Consider the following 25693-nt stretch of genomic DNA (forward strand, 5'->3'; position numbering starts at 1 on the left):
TTTTGAGTTTCTTTGCCCATGACAAAAATATATTTCTCCCTCCCAGTCCTTTTTCCACCCAACCTCATCTATATTTGTAGAGTGAGTTTCCTGTAAACAATATATATATATATATATTTTTTTTTAATGATCTGCTAAGCCATTACAATTGTAACTGGCTATACTTATTTCCCCACTTAACATAATGATACCCACATTTCAATTATACTTACCACAACCAATGTTTGTAAACTTACCATTAAAAAGCACCATGATGATTAAGTGTCCATATAGCTGTACCATAATATTTGCACTGTTAAGCATACTGCAACCTTGTAAACCTCCAATTGTCCTAATATTCCACCCACTAAAACCTCCCACCATATCTAGGTCTGTTGTCACTAAGACCCATCAGACCATCTCCCTGACTCATGACGCACCTTTGCGTCCTAAGGCAAACCCTTGGCGGCCAATTGGCGTAGGCCAGAGGGAAATATGGGCAGTCCCATGATAACATAATTCAATACTGTCACCCATCACTAACACATTCAAAGCCCCGTAGGTCTATTGCATATCTATGCGGGTGCTTTTTAAGAGAACTAACTAAATAACATGGAAAACTGTCAGAAGAAAATAAATAACAATAATAGATCATATTAATAGAAACAATAACAGCACAATATTATAAATGCATGCTCATATTTAGAAAGTCCTAGCAAGGCTATAAGCATGTCACCCCAGCCTGCTCAGTTCATTGGATCCAATTGTTCGAACATTTCTCAAAAAATGAAGAGAAAACGACCTATATATATATATCGCAAGACCAGTTCTTTATGTCCATTACATGCAAGACATATTTCATGAAGTCCTCATTATATCCTGTTTTATTCCGACAAAGAAAGAAAAACGAACATTGATTCTAACGGCCGCTAATGACTGCCAGTAAAATTAGTCTTAGGCATGACACTACCTATAAAGGAATACCTAAATTTAACTTACAATCGACTCTGACCATAGCCTAGAATACATGCAGTACTGACAATCCAGAGCGAGCAAACCTGTAAAACCAACCCTCTCTCCACCCACACACATTTTGTTTTTATTCCAGGGTCATTGCTCTATCACCTCGGCTGTTTTACACCTAGGCCTATATCATTAGGATCAAGAATATAAAAGGTAGCGTAAATAGCTTATATAGAAAGATATAATATACCTCTCGCTTAGAGAAGTGCTTCCATAAGCCAGTTATTGTGTTGGTTCTACCATTAACTTTAATAAGTTTATCCCAGTGTTAACCAGCCCGCCACACACTAATAGAGACAAAAACCCTGTTGACAATACCTAATCCATTTGCCGGTGTGTATCTGAACAATCTTTTACTTTTTTAATATTTAGATTTATTTTAAAATGTAAAAGGATAATGACATAAATGATCGTATAGGCCTACTCCAATAGAGAACCTACGCAGGTTTTAAATTCTATAATCCTTTATCATAGCCCTACATTAGATCTATTCATATTTATTACGTTTTATCTTAAAAGCTAATCGTTCCGATTCACATCCGCGAACAAGGGCTGCACTATATAACAGCTTTTAAGTCTTAACATACCCGGCCTCTACAATTAGGCCATATCATATCAAACAAACAAAAACAACCGTAGTATTTCTAATGTACTACTGTACAATCTTCAAATTAAATAAACAATACAAAATAAAAAAGGTCAGCCTTACCCATCTTCTTCTTTCCCCTAAATCAAAACCTGATTTTAAGTCCATATAGTCCAAAGTTCCATATTGCCTAAATAAAAAAAGGATAAGTTCATCATACCCATTCTGCATTACCATGAGTTCAACCTTATTTTAAGTCCACATAGTCCACGGTTCCCATACTGCATGAATAAAAAAAAGTCCATCATGCAAAAAAAAATAATTTTTTTAAACCAATGAATCCATAATTGTACGGCGTAATGCGGTGCAAATGTGTATTGGAGACAACTTCAGCAGGAGACAGCTATCACTCACAGCCACGTTGTAATGTTCGAGTCCTTGAACATTTGGTTGTTTACATACAATTGATCGACCACTAGACGAGACCTTTGAAAGTGGGGTACAGGGCACGTCGTCTCTACACTATTTGATGGGGAAATTGTTCATTAATAGAGAACGGGGTGTTCTTCAGTTCCCTACCCTGTTGTAACAAGGCACTGAACTGAACTGAAGAACACCCCGTTCTCTATTAATGAACAATTTCCCCATCAAATAGTGTAGAGACGACGTGCCCTGTACCCCACTTTCAAAGGTCTCGTCTAGTGGTCGATCAAGTGTATGTAAACAACCAAATGTTCAAGGACTCGAACATTACAACGTGGCTGTGAGTGATAGCTGTCTCCTGCTGAAGTTGTCTCCAATACACATTTGCACCGCATTTCGCCGTACAATTATGGATTCATTGGTTTTAAAACATTTTTTTTTTTTTGCATAGCTACGATCGGACGGGGCCTTCCCTCTGCCACCGAAACGGTGAGCCCTTTGAAAATGAATTGTATCCACCTGTTCGTCCGTCATCTTGAGCTTAGGTTTCATGAACACCTTGACTTTTTCCTCCGTTGACTGACAATTTTCGTTTTCATCCTCCTTTATTCCCATTATAACAATATTATTCTTCATACTTCTGCACTTTAGATCCAGTAATTCGGCTTTCATTGTTTTATTATCATAGCCTCTCTGTAGTATATTTTAGGGAGTCTACGGTAGTTTTTAAGGCCTCAACCTCCCCCAGTAGCCCAGGCAATAGATCCAGCTTTTTTAACTGCTCGCTCATACTTGTAAGCAATGCTCTATCTTCTGGAGACATAGTTATAAAAACGTCCCCTCCAATGTTAAATTTGGAATTCTAGACGGGGGCTTTCCTTCAGTTTCACTCGCAGAGCTCGAGGAAAGGTCTTCTCTTGTTCTCTTTGATGTATCTGATTATTTTTCGAGCATATCAAAATGCTGATCAATAAATAGTTAAAGGTTCTCTATATTATCCAGATTGTTTGTTTCGTAGTTATCAGCTAATCCTAAATGTTTATGATTAATTCATGGGACAAGCTGTGGCTACCACGCTGCCACCTGCCATGTCATCAAGCCCTCAGGTCAGAGTGTTCTTTCTTTTCACTCTGTCAATTCGGTTAGAATTGTGGAGTAACTATAATGTTGTTGATCCATCCTCAGTTTTCTCCTATCACAGCCATTAAACTCTGTAACTGTTTTAAGGTCACCATTGGCCTCATGGTGAAAACCCTGAGCGTTTTTCTTCCTCTCCGGCAACTGAGTTAGGAAGGACGCCTGTATCTTTGTAGTGACTGGGTGTATTGATACACCATCCAAAGTGTAATTAATAACTTCGCCATGCTCAAAGAGATATTCAATGTCTGCTTTTTTTTTTTTTACCCATCTACCAATAGGTGCCCTTCTTTGCGAGGCATTGGAAAACCTCCCTGGTCCTTACAGATAATTGTATGTGTGGGGTACAGAGATTAGGTAGTCATTCAAAAATCATGTTAAACACTATTATTGCACACAGCGTTCATGCAACTTACGTGACTTGTTAAGCAAACTTTTACTCTTGAACTTATTTAGGCTTGCCATAAAGGGGTTGAATACTTATTGACATAAGACATTTCCCAAAATAAAATAAAAAAACATAATTCCACTTTGACATTATGGAGTATTGTGTGTAGGCCTGTGACAAAATATCTTAATTTTATGCATTTTAAATTCAGGCTGTAACACAACAAAATGTGTAAAAAGTCAAGGGGTGTGAATACTTTCTGAAGGCAATGTACTATAAAAATGAACAAAAATATAAACGCAACATGCAACAAGTTCAAATACTTTCGAGTTACAGTTCATATAAGGAAATCAGTGAATTGTAATAAATTAATTAGGCCCTAATCTATGGATTTCCCATGACTGGGAATACAGATACGCATCTGTTGGTCACAGATACCGTTTTTTATTTTTTTAAAGGTAGGGGCGTTGATCAGAAAACCACTCAGTATCTGGTGTGACCCACCATTTGCCTCATTCAGCGCGACACATCTTCGCATAGAGCTGATTAAGCTGTTGATTGCGGCTTGTGGAATGTTGTCCCACTCCTCTTTAATGGCTGTGCGAAGTTGCAGGATATTGGCGTGAACTGGAACACGCTGTCATACACGTCGATCCAGAGCATCCCAAACATATTCAGTGGGTGACATGTCTGGTGAGTATGCAGGCCATGGATGAACTGGGACATTTGCAGCTTCCAGGAATTGTGTACAGATCCTTGCGACATGGGGTCGTGCATTATTATTCTGAAACATGAGGTGATGGCGGCAGATAAAGTTGAATTCGGAAGTTTACATAGATTTAGGTTGGAGTCATTAAAACTCGTTTTTTTTTAACAAACTATAGTTTTGGCAAGTCGGTTATGATATGTACTTTGTGCATGACACAAGTCATTTTTCCAACAATTGTTTACAGACAGATTATTTCACTTATAATTCACTGTATCACAATTCCAGTGGGTCAGATTTTACATACACTAAATTGACTTTGCTTTTAAACAGCTAGGAAAATTCCAGAAAATGATGTCATGGCTTTAGAAGATTCTGATAGGCTAATTGACATCATTTGAGTCAATTGGAGGTGTACCTGTGGATGTATTTCAAGGTCTACCTTCAAACTCAGTGCCTCTTTCCTTGACATCATGGGAAAATCAAAATAAATCAGCCAAGACCTCATAAAAAAAATTGTAGACCTCCACAAGTCTGGTTCATCCTTGGGAGCAATTTCCAAACGCCTGAAGGTACCACGTTCATCTGTACAAACAATAGTACGCAAATATAAACACCATGGGACCACGCAGCCGTCATACCGCTCAGGAAGGAGACGCGTTCTGTCTCCTAGACATGAACGTACTTTGATGCGAAAAGTGCAAATCAATCCCAGAACAACAGCAAAGGACCTTGTGAAGATGCTGGAGGAAACAGGTACAAAAGTATCTATATCCACAGTAAAACGAGTCCTATATCGACATAACCTGAAAGGCCGCTCAGCAAGGAAGAAGCCACTGCTCCAAAACCGCCATAAAAAAGCCAGACTACGGTTTGCAACTGCACATGGGGACAAAGATCGTACTTTTTGGAGAAATGTCCTCTGGTCTGATGAAACAAAAATAGAACTGTTTGGCCATAATGACCATCGTTATGTTTGGAGGAAAAGGGGGATGGCTTGCAAGCCGAAGAACACCATCCCAACCGTGAAGCACGGGGGTGGCAGCATAATGCTGTGGGGGTGCTTTGCTGCAGTAGGGACTGGTGCACTTCACAAAATAGATGGCATCATGAGGAAGGAAAATGATGTGGATATATTGAAGCAACATCTCAAGACATCAGTCAGGAAGTTAAAGCTTGGTGTCTTTCAAATGGACAATGACCCCAAGCATACTTCCAAAGTTGTGGCAAAATGGCTTAAGTACAACAAAGTCAAGGTATTGGAGTGGCCATCACAAAGCCCTGACCTCAAGCCTATAGAACATTTGTGGGCAGAACTGAAAAATCATGTGCGAGCAAGGAGGCCTACAAACCTGACTCAGTTACACCAGCTCTGTCAGGAGGAATGGGCCAAAATTCACCCAACTTATTGTGGGAAGCTTGTGGAAGGCTACCCGAAACGTTTGACCCAAGTTAAACAATTTAAAGGCAATGCTACCAAATACTAATTGAGTGTATGTCAACTTCTGAACCACTGGGAATGTGATGAAAGAAATAAAAGCTGAAATAAATCATTCTCTCTACTATTATTCTGACATTTCACATACTTAAAATAAAGTGGTGATCCTAACTGACCTAAGACAGGGAATTTTTACTAGGATTAAATGTCATGAATTGTGAAAAACTGAGTTTAAATGTATTTGGCTAAGGTATATGTAAACTTCTGACTTCAACTGTATATGGCATGACCATGGGCCTCAGGATCTCGTCACGCTATCTCTGTGCATAAAAATGTCCATCGATAAAATGCAATTGTGTTCGTTGTCCGTAGCTTATGCCTGCCCATACCATAACCCCACCGCCACCATTGGTAATTCTGTTCACAACGTTGACATCAGCAAACCGCTCGCCCATGCGACACCATAGACGTGGTCTGCTGTTGTGAGGCCGGTTGTACATACTGCCAAATTTCCTAAAACGACGTTGGAGGTGGCTTATGGTCAAGAAATTAACTTTCAATTCTCTGGCAACAGCTCTGGTAGACATTCCTGCGGTCAGCATGCAAATTGCACACTCCCTCAAAACTTGAGACATCTGTAGCATTGTGTTGTGTGACAAAATTGCACATTTTAGAGTGGCCTTTTATTGTCCCCAGCACAAGGTGCACCTGTGTAATGATCATACTGTTTAATCAGCTTCTTGATATGCCACACCTGTCAGATGGATGGATTATCTTGGCAAATGAGAAATGCTCACTAACAGGAATGTAAACATATTTGTGCACAAAATTTGAGAGAAATAAGCTTTTTGTGCATGTGGAACATTTCTGGGATCTTTTATTTCAGCTCATGAAACATGGGACCAACACTTTACATGTTGCGTTTATATTTTTCTTCAGTGTATATATATATAATGGTGTGTATAGACAGTATGGACAGTATATGAATAGAAAAGGTGTGTATAGCAGTAGTTAATTCCTGTAAGTCGCTCTGGATAAGAGCGTCTGCTAAATGACTAAAATGTAAAATGTAAATGTAGTTATATAGGATGAGCCATGACTAGAATACAGTATATATATATATATATATATATATATAAAGTGGGTTAAACAGTTTGTAAAAATTATTAAAGTGACCAGTGTTCAATGACTATGTATATAGGGCAAAGCATTCTCTAAGGTGCAGGGTAGAGTACCGGGTGGTAGCCCGACAGGATGCTCTCAATGGTGCATCTATAGAAGTTTGTGGGTCTTAGGGGCCAAGCTGAATTTCTTCAGCCTCTTGAGGTTGAAGAGGCTCTGTTGCACCTTCTTCCCCACGCTGTAGGCAGGTAGCCTAGCGGTTAGAGTGTTGGGCCAGTAACCGGAAGGTTGCTGGTTCAAATACCAGAGCCAACAAGGTGAAAAATCTTTCAATGTGCCCTTGAGCAAGACACGTATCCCTACTTTGCTCCAGTGGTGCTGTACTACTATGGCTGACCCTGTAAAACAACACATTTCACTGCACCTATCTGACAATAAAAAACATATATTTTTGAAGGGACCATTTCAGGCCGTCAGTGATGTGCATGCCAAGGAACTTGGAGCTCTTGACCTCCTCCACTGCAGCCCTGTAGATGTGGATTGGGGCGTGCTCTCTCTGCTGTCTCCTTTAGTGCACAATCAGTGTAGCGGGAGAGGTTATTTTCCTGGTACCACTCCACCTGGGCTCTCACCCACTCCCTGTAGGCTGTCTCGTCATTGTTGGTAATCAGGCCTACCACTGTTACGTCATCAGCAAACTTGATGATTGAGTTGGAGACGTGTGTGGCTACTCAGTCATGGGTGAACAGGGAGTACAGGAGGGGGCTGAGCACACACCCCTGTGGGACCCCCGTGTTGAGGATCAGCGTGGCAGAGGTGTTGTTGCCTACCTTCACCACTTGGGGTCGCCCCGTCATGAAGTCTAGGACCCAGTTGCACAGGGAAGGGTTCAGACCCAGGGCCCTGAGCTTAGTGATGAGCTTGGAGGGCACTATGGTGTTGAAGGCTGAGCTGTAGTCGATGAACAGCATTCTTACATAGGTATTTATCTTGTGCATGTGGGATTGGGCAGTGTGCAGTGCAATTGTAACAGATGTTAATCGTACTCTCCTTGCGTTGTGTTTAGTTCAAAGAAATCACCCCAGCCAGTGGTCCCAGTTGATCGTTATTTATTATCTGTGATTAAATAGGACACAGCACATTAGTTGTGCAGGGTTTAATGATGTTGATGGCTGTCGATGGTAAAATCTGTAGCAGGAAAACAACTGTGTTAGCAGTGAGCTTATGTGAACATTACATTGGTGCATGCTAGATAACACACTTATATACAGCAATCATATACCAAAGCACATCCCAGAAAGCCCCTCAATCCCTAACAGGTACCATATACCCACACATGTATAAATCAGGAATGTACAGCAAACTTGTATACATTGTAAAATATAGAAATAGAATACAGTATTCAGAATGTGACCTACCCCTTGGATCACATTTTTATACTGGGGAGACCTGGCCAGTGTTGCCAACTCATCAGTAAGGAAAGTAGCTATTGGCTGTCCTAAAAGTCACTAGAAGTCGAGAGGAATAACGTTGTGGGGGAGACAATAAGTGAGTAAAAAACACCCTAAATATGTTTAGAACTACAAATGAATTTTCTTCTGTCGATTCTTTTTTTTTTTATGTCACAATTCCAACCCTCCTCCTTTATCCGGGCTTGGGACAAAAAGTCACCCAAAAGAGACACTGGCGGAGTTACTTAGTTTTTTTATTTGTATTTATATTTATTTTATCTTTTTTTAAATCTGTTTTTGTCTTTTTTGTCTTTTTTTTTCTTTTTCTTAAGTTTGGTTTGGTTTTTAACCTTATGGTCCACGTAGGAGCCTACAACAAGTCACAGTAAAACATGAACATTTTTAACCATAACATTTTGTATACAATCTACATTAACAATCTAAATGGACCAAAAAGAGACAATAGAAGAAACTGTCAATGGCAATGTGAGAAAATGATGGTAACTAGTCTGGCCCTAATTCAGGTTAATTGTTTGTTTTCTCCAGACCCCCCTCCACACAAACACAGGCTGTGCTGGCTCACAGAAAGAGTGGGTCATCGTCATTTTGGTCAAGGCTCTCTATGGCAGGTTCAGCAACTGAGGGAGCTGACTTAAATGAGTAAGCAGCTGATGTGCCAAAAAGCTACAAACCATTATCAGGCAGCTGGTGCTCATAGCAAGCCTCACCAGACAGCTTCAGTCCATATCGAATATACAGGATGGAGTTAAGGGTCTGCAAGGACATCCGATTTCTAAGTTTGCTTTTTACCACACTCATCTGGCTGAATACTCTCTCGACCTCAGCATTCGAGTGTGGCAAGGACAACACAGACACAGCAGCCATGGCAAGTTTTTGAAACGGGTTGATATCAGCTGCATCCCTGAACTTCCAAATCTCACTCCAGAAGCCCAGTGTGTTTTTTGTCTCATTCCATTTACTAAGATGAATGGCACGCCATTGCTGGACAATCTTGTCTATCTCTGCAGGTGAGTAGCCAAGGAGCTTGGCTATTTTTTATATTTCTCCAGGGCTCTTATTGTGCTTTAGAGTTTCCTCCACATTGAAAACTGACATGTACTGCAATGCTTCGATGTTGTCCGGCAGTCTCACCCTCAACTCATTAGTGAGGGAGATGGTGAAGGCCACACACCGCTTTCAGATATTGTTTTCATCCTCAGGCGCAAGGTGGAGCTCAGCTGCCTTTGACTCAAAAAGGTAACCAAGGTACGGTTTGGGACTGATGTATCCATCTATTGGCCCTTTGAGTACATCAACATTTGCCAATGGATTCAGCACCCTGCTGCTCACAGACTTGATCAGGCTAACCAAGCTGTCAAGTAGCTTAAGAGGATCTACTTGCTCTCCCTCAAAAGCCTTGATGGCCAACTGTACCTCACCCAGCACTGACTTCAAAAAAGTCCGATACAATATGTTTTGAGGATCACTGTCCATGGAGTATACAACCTCAGCCATGTAGCAGTGTTCACTGGACTTGGTGACTGCGAAATGCAGCCTAAGCTCCTCCCACTGGTCCAAAATGCGTGAAACCGCAGGTTCAATGGAGAGCCAACGTGTGGCACACACCTTGGTTATCTGTAAAGGTTTCTCCCCACAGTTAATGGTCTCATATATATATATATATATATTTTTTTTTTTTCACCTTTATTTAACCAGGTAAGCCAGTTGAGAACAAGTTCTCATTTACAACTGCGACCTGGCCAAGACAAAACAAAGCAGTGCGATAAAAACAACAACACAGAGTTACATATGGGGTAAAAAACATAAAGTCAAAAATACAACAGAAAATATATATACAGTGTGTGCAAATGTAGCAAGTTATGGAGGTAAGGCAATAAATAGGCTATAGTGCAAAATAATTACAATAGTATTAACACTGGAATGCTAGATGTGCAAGAGATTATGTGCAAATAGAGATACTGGGGTGCAAAAGAGCAAAATAAATAACAATATAGGGATGAGGTAGTTGGGTGGGCTAATTTCAGATGGGCTGTGTACAGGTGCAGTGATCGGTAAGGTGCTCTGACAACTGATGCTTAAAGTTAGTGAGGGAGATAAGAGTCTCCAGCTTCAGAGATTTTTGCAATTCGTTCCAGTCATTGGCAGCAGAGAACTGGAAGGAATGGCGGCCAAAGGAGGTGTTGGCTTTGGGAATGACCAGTGAGATATACCTGCTGGAGCGCAGACTACGGGTGGGTGCTGCTATGGTGACCAATGAGCTAAGATAAGGCGGGGATTTGCCTAGCAGTGATTTATAGATGGCCTGGAGCCAGTGGGTTTGACGACGAACATGTAGTGAGGACCAGCCAACAAGAGCGTACAGGTCACAGTGGTGGGTAGCGTATGGGGCTTTGGAGACAAAACGGATGGCACTGTGATAGACTACATCCAATTTGCTGAGTAGAGTGTTGGAGGCTATTTTGTAAATGACATCGCCGAAGTCAAGGATCGGTAGGATAGTCAGTTTTACGAGGGCATGTTTGGCAGCATGAGTGAAGGAGGCTTTGTTGCGAAATAGGAAGCCGATTCTAGATTTAACTTTGGATTGGAGATTCTTTATGTGAGTCTGGAAGGAGAGTTTACAGTCTAACCAGACACCTAGGTATTTGTAGTTGTCCACATACTCTAGGTCAGACCCGTCAAGAGTGGTGATTCTAGTCGGGTGGGCGGGTGCCAGCAGCGTTCGATTGAAAAGCATGCATTTAGTTTTACTAGTGTTTAAGAGCAGTTGGAGGCTACTGAAGGAGTGTTGTATGGCATTGAAGCTCGTTTGGAGGTTTGTTAACACAGTGTCCAATGAAGGGCCAGATGTATACAAAATGGTGTCGTCTGCGTAGAGGTGGATCTGAGAGTCACCAGCAGCAAGAGCGACATCATTGATATACACGGAGAAAAGAGTCGGCCCAAGAATTGAACCCTGTGGCACCCCCATAGAGACTGCCATAGGTCCAGACAACAGGCCCTCCGATTTGACACACTGAACTCTATCTGAGAAGTAGTTGGTGAACCAGGCGAGGCAGTCATTTGAGAAACCAAGGCTATTTAGTCTGCCAATAAGAATGCGGTGGTTGACAGAGTCGAAAGCCTTGGCCAGGTCGATGAAGACGGCTGCACAGTACTGTCTATTATCAATCGCGGTTATAATATCGTTTAGGACCTTGAGTGTGGCTGAAGTGCACCCATGACCAGCTCGGAAACCGGATTGCATAGCGGAGAAGGTACGGTGGTATTCGAAATGGTCGGTGATCTGTTTGTTAACTTGGCTTTCAAATACTTTCGAAAGGCAGGGCAGGATGGATATAGGTCTGTAGCAGTTTGGATCTAGAGTGTCACCCCCTTTGAAGAGGGGGATGACCGCGGCAGCTTTCCAATCTCTGGGGATCTCAGACGTTATGAAAGAGAGGTTGAACAGACTAGTAATAGGGGTTGCGACAATTTCGGCGGCTAGTTTTAGAAAGAAAGGGTCCAGATTGTCTAGCCCAGCTGATTTGTAGGGGTCCAGATTTTGCAGCTCTTTCAAAACGTCTGCTGTCTGAATTTGTGTGAAGGAGAAGCGGGGGGGGCATGGGCAAGTTTCAGCGGAGGGTGCAGAGTTGGTGGCCGGGGTAGTGGTAGCCAGATGGAAAGCATGGCCAGCTGTAGCAAAATGCTTGTTGAAATTCTCGATTATTGTAGATTTATCGGTGGTGATAGTGTTTCCTAGCCTCAGTGCAGTGGGCAACTGGGAGGAAGTACTCTTATTCTCCATGGCCTTGTAGGCCTCCCTGTGCTTTGGAGACACTGAAAACCAGTTATAAGTCTCTCGTACCAAGTACTCCACACTACGGGGGATGGTGTCATTGGAAGCATGATTTACAGCAAGCTGCAGAGAGTGGCACACACAGCGAATAAGAACCAGATCTTTGAGGCCATACTCCTCCTTCAGCACTTTATGGACTCCATTGTTAATCCCCGTCATAACAGAGGCATTGTCAGTCCATATCCCCAGGAGTTTCTCTTTTTTAAGACAACATTTATCGAGGAAAGCCACAACTGCACGGGCTATAGATTTGGCATCTCCTCCCTCCAACTCAACAAGCCCCAGAAATGTTGATACAATTGTCTGCTTGGTGTCACTAAAGTACCTTATCACAACCCCCAGGTACTTAGAGGCTGAAACGCTGGTCACCCACATCGGCGACCAACTTTTTCAGAACATGTGGTGCTAGAACACCATTAATCATTTCTGTGCACTTTGTCCTGTGCATTTTGAAGTGGGTAGCAGCAGTGGAGTCTGAGAAAGCAGCTCTACATGCTTCTCCAATGTGATCACATGCCAGCATGGAACAGTGGCCTCAGCCTTTTTTGCAGAGTCAATTTTTTTAACCATAAATTGCTTGTTTTGGTGGAACTGTTATAAGGCTTTGCCTTTTGAGTATGTTTTTGAGTTGTCATGTGTTTTTTTACATCACTAAGTTTGGCGTAGAAATCAGCCTTACAATACAGGCAGTATGCCCGTGTATCATCTCCAATAAACGGCTTCAACCAGCCTTTGAATTCAGGGTTTGATTCCCACTCCTTTCTGTATTTTTGAGTGTACAGTTTAGACTGAGACATGATGAGCTAGCCAGCTAGATGTTTAGCTTATGTCACAGAGAGGCACACACACAGTGGACGAGGTGAGTAAGTGACTGAGGCTGTGTGAGTCAAATGCAGTGATTTATTTTTGTGCAGTGATTTATTTTAGACAAAGAACATTTTACATTTACATCCCACCCTGAATGTAAGCCAGGGCGGGATCAGCCAGCGGCGGCTTCCCGCATGCGCGATTCATTTGCAGTCTGGATGCGGAGGGGTGAACATCTCCTGCTCTGACTGCAGCTGGGAGGGACTGCTGTGCGAGGACTGGGCCGCCTGTGAGTTCTTTGGGACGGGAGTGGGCCCGTGTGGGGCCCACGGCAGCACCCACTGCTCGTTGAGAAGAGTAAGAAGGATACGTGCTTTCATGTCAGAGTCTCCAAAAGTCTCCAATAACACCAGAAAAAGTTGCTAGATTTGTCGCTAGTCGATTTTTTGAAAATGTGTCGCTAGTGGGGTCTGAATACTCGCTAAATATAGCGACAAAGTCGCTAAGTTGGCAACACTGCTGACGTTCGCGATCTCCCCCTATCTTCAAGCGGGGCCAATAACAACACGCCTTATTGTCATCGGAATTGAACCAACCAATAAGAGTGCTTGAACATTAAATACACATTTCTTTAGAGGCAAGTGGAAACATAACCAACTCTGTTACACAATGGCGATTGCATCGTCCCTGGACCTGTTGGGGCTGTATGCGAATTGTAGTGGGTTTAGGTTGTCGGGTAAGGTGGAGGTGATATGGTCCTTAACTAGCCTCTCAAAGCACTTCCCGATGACAGAAGGCGATAGTAATTTAGTCCAGTTACCTTCGCTTTCAACCAACTTCCATAATAAAGTCTCCAAGGGCCCAGTATGGTATTTAGGTGAAGAGTGACACATGCCTTACAATAAACAGTTTGATGGGAGTATTATTATTATCGGAAGGCAATAGTGAGTGCAAAATAGTAGTTAAAGTCCATAACCTAGGTGGCTAATTCATATACAGGAAATGTACATACACCTTAGCCAAATACATTTAAACTCAGTTTTTCACAATTCCTGACATTTAATCCTAGTAAAAATTCCTTGTCTTAGGTCAGCTAGGATCACCACTTTATTTTAAGAATGTGAAATGTCAGAATAATACTAGAGAGAATGATTTATTTCAGCTTTTATTTATTTTATCACATTCCCAGTGGGTCAGAAGTTTACATCCACTCCAATACCTTGACTTTGTTGTCCTTAAGCCATTTTGCCACAACTTTGGAAGTATGCTTGGGGTCATTGTCCATTTGGAAGACCCATTTGCAACCAAGCTTTAACTTCCTGACTGATGTCTTGAGATGTTGCTTCAATATATCCACATAACTTTCCTTCCCCATGATACCATCTATTTTGTGAAGTGCACCAGTCCCTCCTGCAGCAAAGCACCCCCACAGCATGATGCTGCCACCCCTGTGCTTCACGGTTGGGATGATGTTCTTCGGCTTGCAAGCCACCCCCCTTTTCCTCCAAACATAACGATGGTCATTATGGCCAAACAGTTCTATTTTTGTTTCATCAGACCAGAGGACATTTCTCCAAAAAGTACAATCTTTGTCCCCATGTGCAGTTGCAAACCATAGTCTGGCTTTTTTTATGGCGGTTTTGGAGCAGTGGCTTCTTCCTTGCTGAGCGGCCTTTCCGGTTATGTCGATATAGGACTCGTTTTACTGTGGCTATAGATACTTTTGTACCTGTTTCCTCCAGCATCTTCACAAGGTCCTTTGTGTTGTTCTGGGATTGATTTGCACTTTTCGCACCAAAGTACGTTCATCTCTAGGAGACAGAACGCGTCTCCTTCCTGAGCGGTATGATGGCTGCGTGGTCCCATGGTGTTTATACTTGCGTACTATTGTTTGTACAGATGAACGTGGTACCTTCAGGCGTTTGGAAATTGCTCTCAAGGATGAACCAGACTTATGGAGGTCTACAATTGTTTTTTCTGAGGTCTTGGCTGACTTCTTTTGATTTTCCCATGATGTCAAGCAAAGAGGCACTGAGTTTGAAGGTAGGCCTTAAAATACATCCACAGGTACACCTCCAATTGACTCAAATGATGTCAATTAGCCTATCAGAAGCTTCTAAAGCCATGACATCATTTTCTGGAATTTTCCAAGCTGTTTAAAGGCACAGTCAACTTAGTGTATGTAAACTTCTGACCCACTGGAATTGTGTTACAGTGAATTATAAGTGAAGTAATCTGTCTGTAAACAATTGTTGGAAAAATTACTTGTGTGCACAAAGTAGATGTCCTAACTGACTTGCCAAAACTATAGTTTGTTAACAAGAAATTTGTGGAGGGGTTGAAAAACTACTTTTAATGACTCCAACCTAAATGTATGTAAACTTCCAACTTCAACTGTAGGTTATTGATGACTCCTTGGTTGATACTAAGCTAAACAAACACATTCTGATATACTGTAACTGGGTTAGGCAACTTGAGTTAATAATGCAAAAAGAATGTGATTAAATTGATGATTGTATATCCTCCCACCCTGTTGTTATATGGCGTGTCTATTAGTAGGATCTTCCCATTGCATTTATTTTATTGTGAGGATGCATTGGAGGCCTCTGACTATCAATAACAAGATAACAAGATATCATCATCTTCTATTGTCTTCTAGAAATGTTTATTTTTTTATTGTTATGCAATGTATTATAATTTATGTCCATAGTCCATCTGATGAGTAGATATGGTAACCGTGAGGATCCTTTATTTTATAGCACGCTCTCTCTCACAAGGCTTGAGTGGCTCCTCAATAGCAAACTGAAATATAAAATACTTATTCACTATATCCTTAAATTTAGCAGTAACCTTTTATTGTGACTGTCTGTTTACTACATAGCAATAACTACCTATTAATCTAAATAACTTAAATCCATCCAACCATCCCCATTCTTGTGAAGTTGTTTACAGGAAAATTCTAATTCCCTCACAAACAGAGCAGAAGTCTCTGTACTCTAGGTGTTGGGTTGAACTCTACAGGCTACTCATGGCAGCTCTATGTCCCGAAAGGAAAAATACTATTAAGTAAGAATGGTTTTAATATAATATACAGATTTGTTTAACTTCATCAAACAAGTAAACACAACCTCTGGAGAAATACAGTATGAGTTTTGTTTTGTAGCATGATACCTCCTATCAAATTAAGTCTTAGTCTGTGTATACATTTATATAAATCGAGTACATAAATCTGTGGTGTATTTTAATTCAGTAGATTTTATTGCTAAGTGTCTAACAAAGTTCATCGACTTTCTTTCTCTGTAATTATGTTAAATCATATGCCGTAAAATAGCATCTCTACATTCAGGTAGATAGTAAAGGTATGGTGCGTGATTATGATCTGATGAAGGCTAGATCTGCTGGGATTGGGATTCCATAAAAAGGACCAAAGGTGACAGCAGCATGACTGTCTGTCTGGGAGACTCAAGTCTCTCTGTACCAGAGGCTTTTGATCTTTTAGCTCTCTCTCACCGTAGCAGACGGGAAGCAGACGGAACACAACCTGGTCTCTGTCTCTCTCACTCCTAGGCCAGGACCCTCACAGGGTAAGATGTTTATCAGTTATATATGCACTGCTTTTATCAATTATTAGGATGAACTATCAGTTTAATTATTATCAATTAAAACATGCTCAATGAAGTTTGACTTGTTTTGGTTATCTTTTAATCAGTCTTGTGTGACATTTTTTCTTTGTGAGGTGATTCCATGTGATGTTACCATTTCATACAGTTATAGTAAATGTAAAAATGATGTTTTCTTTATTTCATAATGATAGCATGTCCTTTTTATTTTTCATGGATGATAGTTATACTGATAGATAAATAGACGATTTTACTTTCATTGCCACAGGTTTGCATATAAACCTATTTGATTTATGCTATTATTTGATAGCTCAGTGATAAAATAAAAGATCAGTTCGCACACACACTGCCAAAATGATCAGGCAGGCAACTATGTTTGTATTAAAGAGAGTACTAAGGCCTACTATGTGAATGTTGTTTCAGATTCTACACCAATAGCATACAAAAGCACTAAAGTGGCTCAATAAACATCAAAAATGAGTATTCTCAAGAAGAGTATTCTCAAGGAGAAGAAGATCAGTAAGTTGTTTATTGTTGTATGTCAATGCTGATTCAGCATTATGACAGACTTCCTATGATGCCTCTATATGATATGTAACCATGCCTGAAAGCCCCAGTAGCTGCATATACACATACAGTTGAAGTCGGACGTTTACATACACGTTAGCCAAAGACATTTAAACTCTGTTTTTCACAATTCCTGACATTTAATCCTAGTAAAAATGCCCTGTCTTAGGTCAATTAGGATCACCACTTTATTTTAAGAACGTGAAATGTCAGAATAATAGTAGAGAGAATGATTTATTTCAGCTTTTATTTCTTTCATCACATTCCCAGTGGGTCAGAAGTTTACATACACTCAATTAGTATTTGGTAGCATTGCCTTTCAATTGTTTAACTTGGGTCAAACATTTCTGGTAGCCTTCAACAAGCTTCCCACAATAAGTTGGGTGAATTTTGGCCCATTCCTCCTGACAGAGCTGGTGTAACTGAGTCAGGTTTGTAGGCCTCCTTGCTCACACACGCTTTTTCAGTTCTATAGGATTGAGGTCAGGGATTTGTGATGGCCACTCCAATACCTTGACTTTGTTGTCCTTAAGCCATTTTGCCACAACTTTGGAAGTAGGCTTGGGGTCATTGTCCATTTGGAAGACCCATTTGCGACCAAGCTTTAACTTCCTGACTGATGTCTTGAGATGTTGCTTCAATATATCCACATAATTTTCCTTCCTGATGATGCCATCTATTTTGTGAAGTGCACCAGTCCCTCCTGCAGCAAAGCACCCCCACAGCATGAAGCTGCCACCCCCGTGCTTCACGGTTGGGATGGTGTTCTTCGGCTTGCAAGCAACCCCCTTTTTCCTCCAAACATAACGATGGTCATTATGGCCAAACAGTTCTATTTTTGTTTCATCAGACCAGAAGACATTCTCCAAAAAGTATGATCTTTGTCCCCATGTGCAGTTGCAAACCATAGTCTGGCTTTTCTATGGTGGTTTCGGAGCAGTGGCTTCTTCCTTGCTGAGCGCCCTTTCAGGTTATGTCGATATAGGTCTCGTTTTACTGTGGCTATAGATACTTTTGTACCTGTTTCCTCCAGCATCTTCACAAGGTCCTTTGTGTTGTTCTGGGATTGATTTGCACTTTTCGCACCAAAGTATGTTCATCTCTAGGAGACAGAACGCGTCTCCTTCCTGAGCGGTATGACGGCTACGTGGTCCCATGGTGTTTATCCTTGCATACTATTGTTTGTACAGATGAACGTGGTACCTTCAGGCGTTTGGAAATTGCTCCCAAGGATCAACCAGATTTGTGGAGGTCTACAATTTTTTTTCTGAGGTCTTGGCTGATTTCTTTTGATTTTCCCATGATGTCAAGCAAAGAGGCACTGAGTTTGAAGGTAGGCCTTAAAATACATCCACAGGTACACCTCCAATTGACTCAAATGATGTCAATTAGCCTATCAGAAGCTTCTAAAGCCATGACATAATTCTCTGGAATTTTCCAAGCTGTTTAAAGGCACAGTCAACTTAGTGTACAGTATGTAAACTTCTGACCCACTGGAATTGTGATACAGTGAATTATAAGTGAAATAATCTGTCTCTAAACAATTGTTGGAAAAATGACTTGTGTCATGCACAAAGTAGATGTCCTAACCGACTTGCCAAAACTATAGTTTGTTAACAAGAAATTTGTGGAGTGGTTGAAAAACGAGTTTTAATGACTCCAACCTAAGTGTATGAACACTTTCGACTTCAACTGTAAGATAGTACTTTACATGTATTTTGGGTCCGTCTAGCTATCACCTGATAGGGCCTACTCTGATATCACTTCTAAGTACAAGTAGAGTCAATGCCTTATCAGACAGATTAGTGGTTAAGAGCGTTGTGCCAGTAACGAAATGGTCGCTGGTTCTAATCCCCGAGCCGACTAGGTGAAAAATCAGTCGATGTGCCCTTGAGCAAGGCACTTAACCCTAATTGCTCCTGTAAGTTGCTCTGGATAAGAGCGTCTGCTAAATGACTAACATTTAATTTTAACCCATGTAAAATGTCTATAATCAATTGACAAAGTTTGGTTTTGTGTATGTGTGTGTCAGAATTCGACGATGTCGAGGAGAGTGCAACGCAGGACAGCTCGATCGGGGCAGTACGATGGGAACTGCCAGAAGACCTACAGACTCACAACTCAGCACCTACCTCCAATAAACAAATACTCAGCAGCAAACCATCCAGACAAAAGGTACAGGATGGACATTAGAGTCGGAGCAAGAGGGAGAGAGAAAGAGAGAGATTGAGAATAAATTATATGGATAGTGAACGTGAGAGACAGTGAATTGACAGCTTGATTTTCTTTTTTGTATCTCTTTCCTTATAGAGCCTAAAGGACATGCGTAGCCTGCAGGACTGTGTTAGATTCATCACACAGTGGAAACAACAGGTGGAGGTCGTCTGCAAGGTAGGCCTGAGACAAAATATTTAAGAATCAAGGTAGGCCTGAGACTAAATATTTACGGTCTGCAATGTAGGCCTGTGACTAAATATTTAAGGTCTGCAAGGTAGGCCTGAGACTAAATATTTACGGTCTGCAAGGTAGGCCTGTGACTAAATATTTACGGTCTGCAAGGTAGGCCTGAGACTAAATATTTACGGTCTGCAAGGTAGGCCTGAGACTAAATATTTAAGGTCTGCAAGGTAGGCCTGAGACTAAATATTTCAGGTCTGCAAGGTAGGCCTGAGACAGAGGGTCTGTCTGGGCTGGGCCCTACTGTATAAGGTTTGGTTAGGTAGGCCTGAGACTTAGGGACTGGGTCCCACGTTGGGGCCAAATCCTTTGTTGTTTGTATATTTGTATATTTCTTGATCAGTCTTTATTGGGATGTAGAGAAGTATCTATCATATGTGTAGGAGTACTGAAACACTGTATGGGAGGTGGCGTTCTGTTGTAGGGTAATGTAGATTGACAGTTGAAATCATCAGTTACCCCTAGGTATACACACGGTATACTGGTATGTATAACACCTTATATACTGAGTAAATGAGGCAAGAAGAGTATAAATTAATCTCTGTTTTTGAAAGCTTTGTGGTTGTTGAGCAGATTCTATTGAAACACGTGTCAAATTCTATTGAGTCACGTTCTGACTAAAATGAGACTACTCAGCGTGATGTCTTAGTTTGTTATGGATTATAATGGAGTTTATTTCATGCTGATAGAACATGAATTTTCTGGTTATAGATTTGTCATTATGGTTTCCTGGTTGAGTTCTTTCTTTGTCTGGTTTGATCTGCTTATGGACAGTAAATTACTTCACATCATTTGAAGAAACTAAATGCAATCACTAAATTAAATCACTAAAGGAAATCATGCTTTGTTTTGGATTTGATCGTTTGAGCAAAATATTATGCATCATATTCTATCTACAGTGTATGTATGTCGGTATGGCATGTTTATCAGTTAACCTTTATCCTGAGCCGTAATCCAGAATGGCCTTTGACAAGGAAATAGAGCCTTCACTGTTGTTGTTTTATGGGACTTTCATAAACGTTGCTCTGGGAGACCTTATGTCATAAATCTATGGATCACGGTGGTTGATAAAAAACTGTATAATTCTTATGACAGAATTTACCAGTCCTTAGATAAACTAAATGTGGAATAAGATACTGGATCTAAATTTGGTGGGGGAGATGCTACATCAGGTCATTGGGACAGGAGTGGGTGTGGTTGTTGTGGGCTGACATATGAATGGGAAGAAGCTTTGGGGCAAATTACGGAATTTCTTGCAAACCTGGGTTCAAATACTATTTGAAATAATTTAAAATACTTTATCTGTGCTTGATTGAGCTTGCCTGACTTAATGCACCAATAGAATAGTCACAAAACTGTAAACCCCACCTATCTAGCAGGCTAGAGGAAATGCTCAAATAGTATTTGAACCCTGGTCTGATGTCTTGAATGGAGTGTAAATGACAGTTTTGTGCTGTGTACATCAACTTGTTATTGTGTGTTGTTCTGCAGCTCAGTAAGAATGTCAGAGTGGACCAGCAGAGTGTACAGAGTCTGGAACAGTGTCGAAAACTCATCCTCCAATGGGCAGAGGAGTTGAAGAGAGTGGACACAGTGAGTGGGTTACTAACAATATTCTCACGAATCTCATCTCGAGCTACTTGCATATTCATACTGTAAAATATGGATGCTGTTGACTAGGACAAGACAGATGAAGTGGAGGGGGGAAGTAATGAAACCAGGATGATCAATTGAGAATCCATGAATCTTACTCATAACAATGATTTATTTCACAAGATAATGAGACACTGATACAAACACAGTAATTGGCTATACTTCATATGTTCTTCCCTGTCCCACAGAGTTCCTGGATACAGGAGCGAGGTGACTTCGTAGACCTGGAGAAGAACAGGGAGGATCTTGACCCCTCCACACAGGCAGAGCAGAGGATCATGGAATGGGCTAAGGAGCTGCAGAGTGTCACAGAGGTGTGTGTGTTCTTGCCAGTCATAGCCATCATTGCTGATTGATACATATCATTGGTGTAGGTAGAGGTTGCCTGATCTAGGGTCAGAGTCAGTCTCAGTGAGATCAAATCAGTTCATGGACCTTGCACTGTTTGTGTCCATTCAGAGATGTGGTCTGATGAGGGATGAGCTGACCCAGATGCTGAGACGGCTGGAGCTGAATAAAAAGAAGCTGGTGACCCTCCTCCCCTTCCTGGAGTTCATCACCTGGTCTCTACTGAAGGAAGAGGACAGCAGCACGGTGAGGCACACAGCCCTAACCCTATGTTCAATCCTAACCCTGACCCTAACCACAACCCTAGCTTCATGTCCACATACTGGTTCAACCCTAACCATAACCCTGCCACCCACACATTTCTCTCAATCTTTGTAGGATCCAGTCTTATTAAATGTCTTTACAATTTCAAGCTATGATTGGTACCATCTACCTTTTTCAAATGCAACACACACAATTTGAGTTAGGTTTCGATTCACCTAGAATATTGTCCTCGGATGACATTGTGTCAACCAAAAGAGGAGGACGGCTCCAGATAAAGCTCTTATGCAAGCAGTGATAAGGCAGCCGCCTAATCAAAGGGGCTATAGACTAGCCAATATAAATCGTTATCAGATCAGAGACAAACCATCAGCAATACTTCATGCTGACCTTTCTATTACCTACAGTTGAGTCAACCGTTTTGGAATGGAATACTACCCTCTAGAACTGCCCATTGGTAACACAGTGCCTCATTTATTACTCCTGGTCATGCCCTCTGGCCCCTGCTCTCTTTCTCTATCAACCACTGGCATTGCCCCAATTCTGACGCAACCCTTCTCTTTGCTCCTCCTATAGGGTATCGTTCCCCAGCTATGGCTGGCTATGAAACAACGCACCTGGAAAACAGGTATGTTCGCCCCCTCCTAACATCCAAATATTTTTGCTTTCTGGCTGTGAATGTTTGAAAAGTGTCATTATTTTAACATTTGAATGTTATAGAGGTATGTTATCGTCTTCTTCTCCTGAATTGACAGAAACGCCTAAGTACATCCCAAACTCAGTGTGGAACTGGATCTGCAGTGCTTCAGGTAATTCTGCTTCATTTGCTGCATTTCATAATTCAGTACAGTGTTTACCAACTCTGGTCCTCAAGTACTGCCAACAGTACATCTTTTTGCTGTGGCCCCAGACACGCACACCTGATTCTACTTGTCAACTAATCATCAAGCCCTTGACAAGTTGAATCAGGTGTTTTTGTCTGTGGCTACGACAAAAATGTGTGCTGTTGGGGGTACTCGAGGACCGGAGTTGGGAAACGCTGCAGTACAGTGACATGAAAATGTATTTAGATGGACAGATTTGATTTGATTTTAAAATAATACAATTCCAACCATACAAGTGGATACAGTGCTTTCAAAATAACCGAGAATAACAGAAAAAAAGGTTTACTTAAATAATTTCAATTGTGGTCCTCTATTGCCCAGAAACACATTATACATGCACTAAAACCTCTCCTCTCACGTTGTCCTCCTACATAGTTGACGTTAACTTGGACCCTATGACCAACCACCCGTGGCTGCTGCTCTCAGACGACCATAAGAAGGTCCAGGAGGCTCACTGCACGACAGAGGTGGACTTCAGCACGCAGCGCTATGACGGCTGGCCCTGCGTCCTGGGCTGGGAGGGCATGTCCTCTGGACGTCACTACTGGGAGGTCACCCTGGCCAACAACGGATACTGGAGAGTCGGTCTGACCACCGCCACGTCCAAACGCCACGGTCGCTTCCCTATGACCCCCGCCGAAGGCTACTGGGCCCTGTGGCGCAGCACGAGGCAGTTATATGCCTGCACCAAGCCAGAGACCTCCCTGCCCCTGGAGATGCTGCCCCGCAATGTGGGCATCTATCTGGACTTCGAGGAGGGTCAGATCTCCTTCTACAACGCGGAGACCCGGGCGCACATCTATACATTCACCGATAACTTCAAGGAGAAGCTGTATCCACTGTTTGCTCCGCTGGATGGACGCACCCTCATCACCATCTCATCGCCGAAGTATGTCAGAGATGTAGACTAGGCACCCCCTACCTAATCTCAGAACCCCAAACTCGTGTGTCTGTCAGAAGAGCCTCTACCCATCATAGGGGCGGTTCCTGCTAGTCCTGGACTGAAAAACTAACTCAATGGAGATTCTCAGGATTAGCCTTAATCAGTGTGAGTGAAACCACCCTATGGTTTACAGCAACAACAGATAACCTTGATCCTGGAACCGTGACCTCAAAATATCTGTTAAGAGCCCTCCTATTGCCTCCATGGATGATGTATCTAGTATCTATGAATTATCTATTTAGTGTCTAGTATCTATGAAGTATCTATTTAGTATCTATGTAGTATCTCTGAAGTATATATTTAGTATCTATACTGAACAAAAATAAACGCAACATGCAACTATTTCAAAGATTTTGCTGAGTTACAGTTCATATAAGGAAATCAGTAAATGTAAATAAATAAATTAAGCCCTAATCTAGGTATTTCAAATGACTGGGCAGGAGCGCAGCCATGGGTGGGCCTGGGAGGGCATAGGCCCACCCAATCAGAATTCATTTAAAAAAAAAGTTAATTTGTGGAATTTCTTTCCTTCTTAATGCATTTGAGCCAATCAGTTGTGTTGTGACAAGGTAGGGGGTGTATACAGAAGATAGCCCTTTTTGGTAAAAGACCAAGTCCATATTATGGCAAGAACAGCTCAAATAAGCAGAGAGAAACGACAGTCCATCATTACTTTAAGACATGAAGGTCAGTCAATACGGAACATTTCAAGAACTTTGAAAGTTTCTTCAAGTGCAGTCGCAAAAACCATCAAACGCTATGATGAAACTGGCTCTCATAAAGACCGGCACAGGAAAGGAAGACCCAGAGTCACCTCTGCTGCAGAGGATAAGTTCATTAGAGTTACCAGCCTCAGAAATTGCAGCCCAAATAAATGCTTCACAGAGTTCAAGTAACAGACACATCTCAACATCAACTGTTCAGAGGGGACTACGTGAATCAGGTCTTCATGGTCAAATTGCTGCAAAGAAACCACTACTAAAGGACACCAATAAGAAGAAGACTTGCTTGGACCAAGAAACACGAGCAATGGACATTAGACCGGTGGAAATCTGTCCTTTGGTTTGATGAGTCCAAATGTGAGTTTTTTGGTTCCAACTGCTGTGTCTTTGTGAGACGCAGAGTAGGAGAACGGATGATCTCTGCATGTGTGGTTCCCACCGTGAAGCATGGAGGTGGTGGTGTGATGGTGCTTTGCTGGTGACACTGTCAGTGATTTATTTAGAATTCAAGGCACACTTAACCAGCATGGCTACCACAGCATTCTGCAGCGTTACGCCATCCCATCTGGTTTGCGCTTAGTGGGACTATAATTTGTTTTTCAACAGGACAATGACCCAACACACCTCCAGGCTGTGTAAGGGCTATTTGACCAAGAAGGAGAGTGATGGAGTGCTGCATCAGATTACCTGGCCTCCACAATCACCCAGCTTCAACCCAATTGAGATGGTTTGGGATGAGTTGGACCGCAGAGTGAAGGAAAAGCAACCAACAAGTGCTCATATGTGGGAACTCCTTCAAGACTGTTGGAAAAGCATTCCAGGTGAAGCTGGTTGAGAGAATGCCAAGAGTGTGCAAAGCTGTCATCAAGGCAAAGGGTGGCTATTTGAAGAATCTCAAATATAAAAATATATTTTGATTTGTTTAACACTTTTTTGGTTACTACATGATTCCATGTGTTATTTCATAGTTTTGATGTCTTCACAATTATTCAACAATGTAGAAAATAGTAAGAATAAAGAAAAACCCTTGAATAAGTAGGTGTCCAAACTTTTCACTGGTACTGTATATATATATATATATACACACGTCTCCTGAGTGGCGCAGTGGTCTAAGGCACTGCATCGCAGTGCTAACTGTGCCACTAGAGATCCTGGTTCGAATCCAGGCTCTGTCGCAGCCGGCCGCGACCGGGAGACTCATGGGTGGCGCACAATTGGCCCAGCGTCGTCCAGGGTAGGGGAGGGAATGGCCGGCAGGGATGTAGCTCAGTTGATAGAGCATGGCGTTTGCAACGCCAGGGTTGTGGGTTCAATTCCCA

At 41.8% G+C, this 25693-nt stretch overlaps 1 protein-coding gene across 5 annotated transcripts; it reads left to right on the forward strand.

Moving 5' to 3' along the window:
• Nucleotides 1-2396: 2396 nt before the first annotated feature.
• Nucleotides 2397-25554, forward strand: LOC311142791 (E3 ubiquitin-protein ligase TRIM69). 5 transcript variants are annotated; one of them, XM_084178468.1, is made up of 12 exons: nucleotides 2397-2500; nucleotides 8800-9281; nucleotides 16435-16503; nucleotides 16963-17058; nucleotides 19139-19281; nucleotides 19417-19497; nucleotides 21055-21156; nucleotides 21405-21530; nucleotides 21676-21810; nucleotides 22402-22453; nucleotides 22581-22634; nucleotides 23085-25554. In XM_084178468.1, the coding sequence occupies exons 4-12, from the start codon at nucleotides 17016-17018 to the stop codon at nucleotides 23618-23620; spliced, it is 1272 nt and encodes a 423-aa protein (XP_084034594.1). In that variant the 5' UTR covers nucleotides 2397-2500; nucleotides 8800-9281; nucleotides 16435-16503; nucleotides 16963-17015; the 3' UTR covers nucleotides 23621-25554. The 5 variants fall into 5 exon arrangements, with proteins under 5 accessions (XP_084034594.1, XP_084034593.1, XP_084034596.1 ...); XM_084178467.1 differs by lacking the exon at nucleotides 8800-9281; XM_084178470.1 differs by lacking the exon at nucleotides 8800-9281 and having other exon boundaries at nucleotides 16487-16503.
• The last annotated feature ends 139 nt before the right edge of the window (nucleotides 25555-25693 follow it).

The sequence above is a fragment of the Coregonus lavaretus genome (assembly GCF_964263955.1).
Source record: "Coregonus lavaretus genome assembly, chromosome: 15".
In the NCBI taxonomy this organism is placed as follows: Eukaryota; Metazoa; Chordata; class Actinopteri; order Salmoniformes; family Salmonidae; genus Coregonus; species Coregonus lavaretus.

Excerpts from the sequence above, each read along its gene's own strand:
- LOC311142791 (XM_084178468.1), top strand. The coding sequence starts at position 17,016 with ATGAGTATTCTCAAGAAGAGTATTCTCAAGGAGAAGAAGATCA. Across the intron at positions 19,282-19,416 it reads GCAAACCATCCAGACAAAAG|AGCCTAAAGGACATGCGTAG; the intron begins GTACAGGATGGA and ends CTTTCCTTATAG. Across the intron at positions 19,498-21,054 it reads AGGTGGAGGTCGTCTGCAAG|CTCAGTAAGAATGTCAGAGT; the intron begins GTAGGCCTGAGA and ends GTTGTTCTGCAG.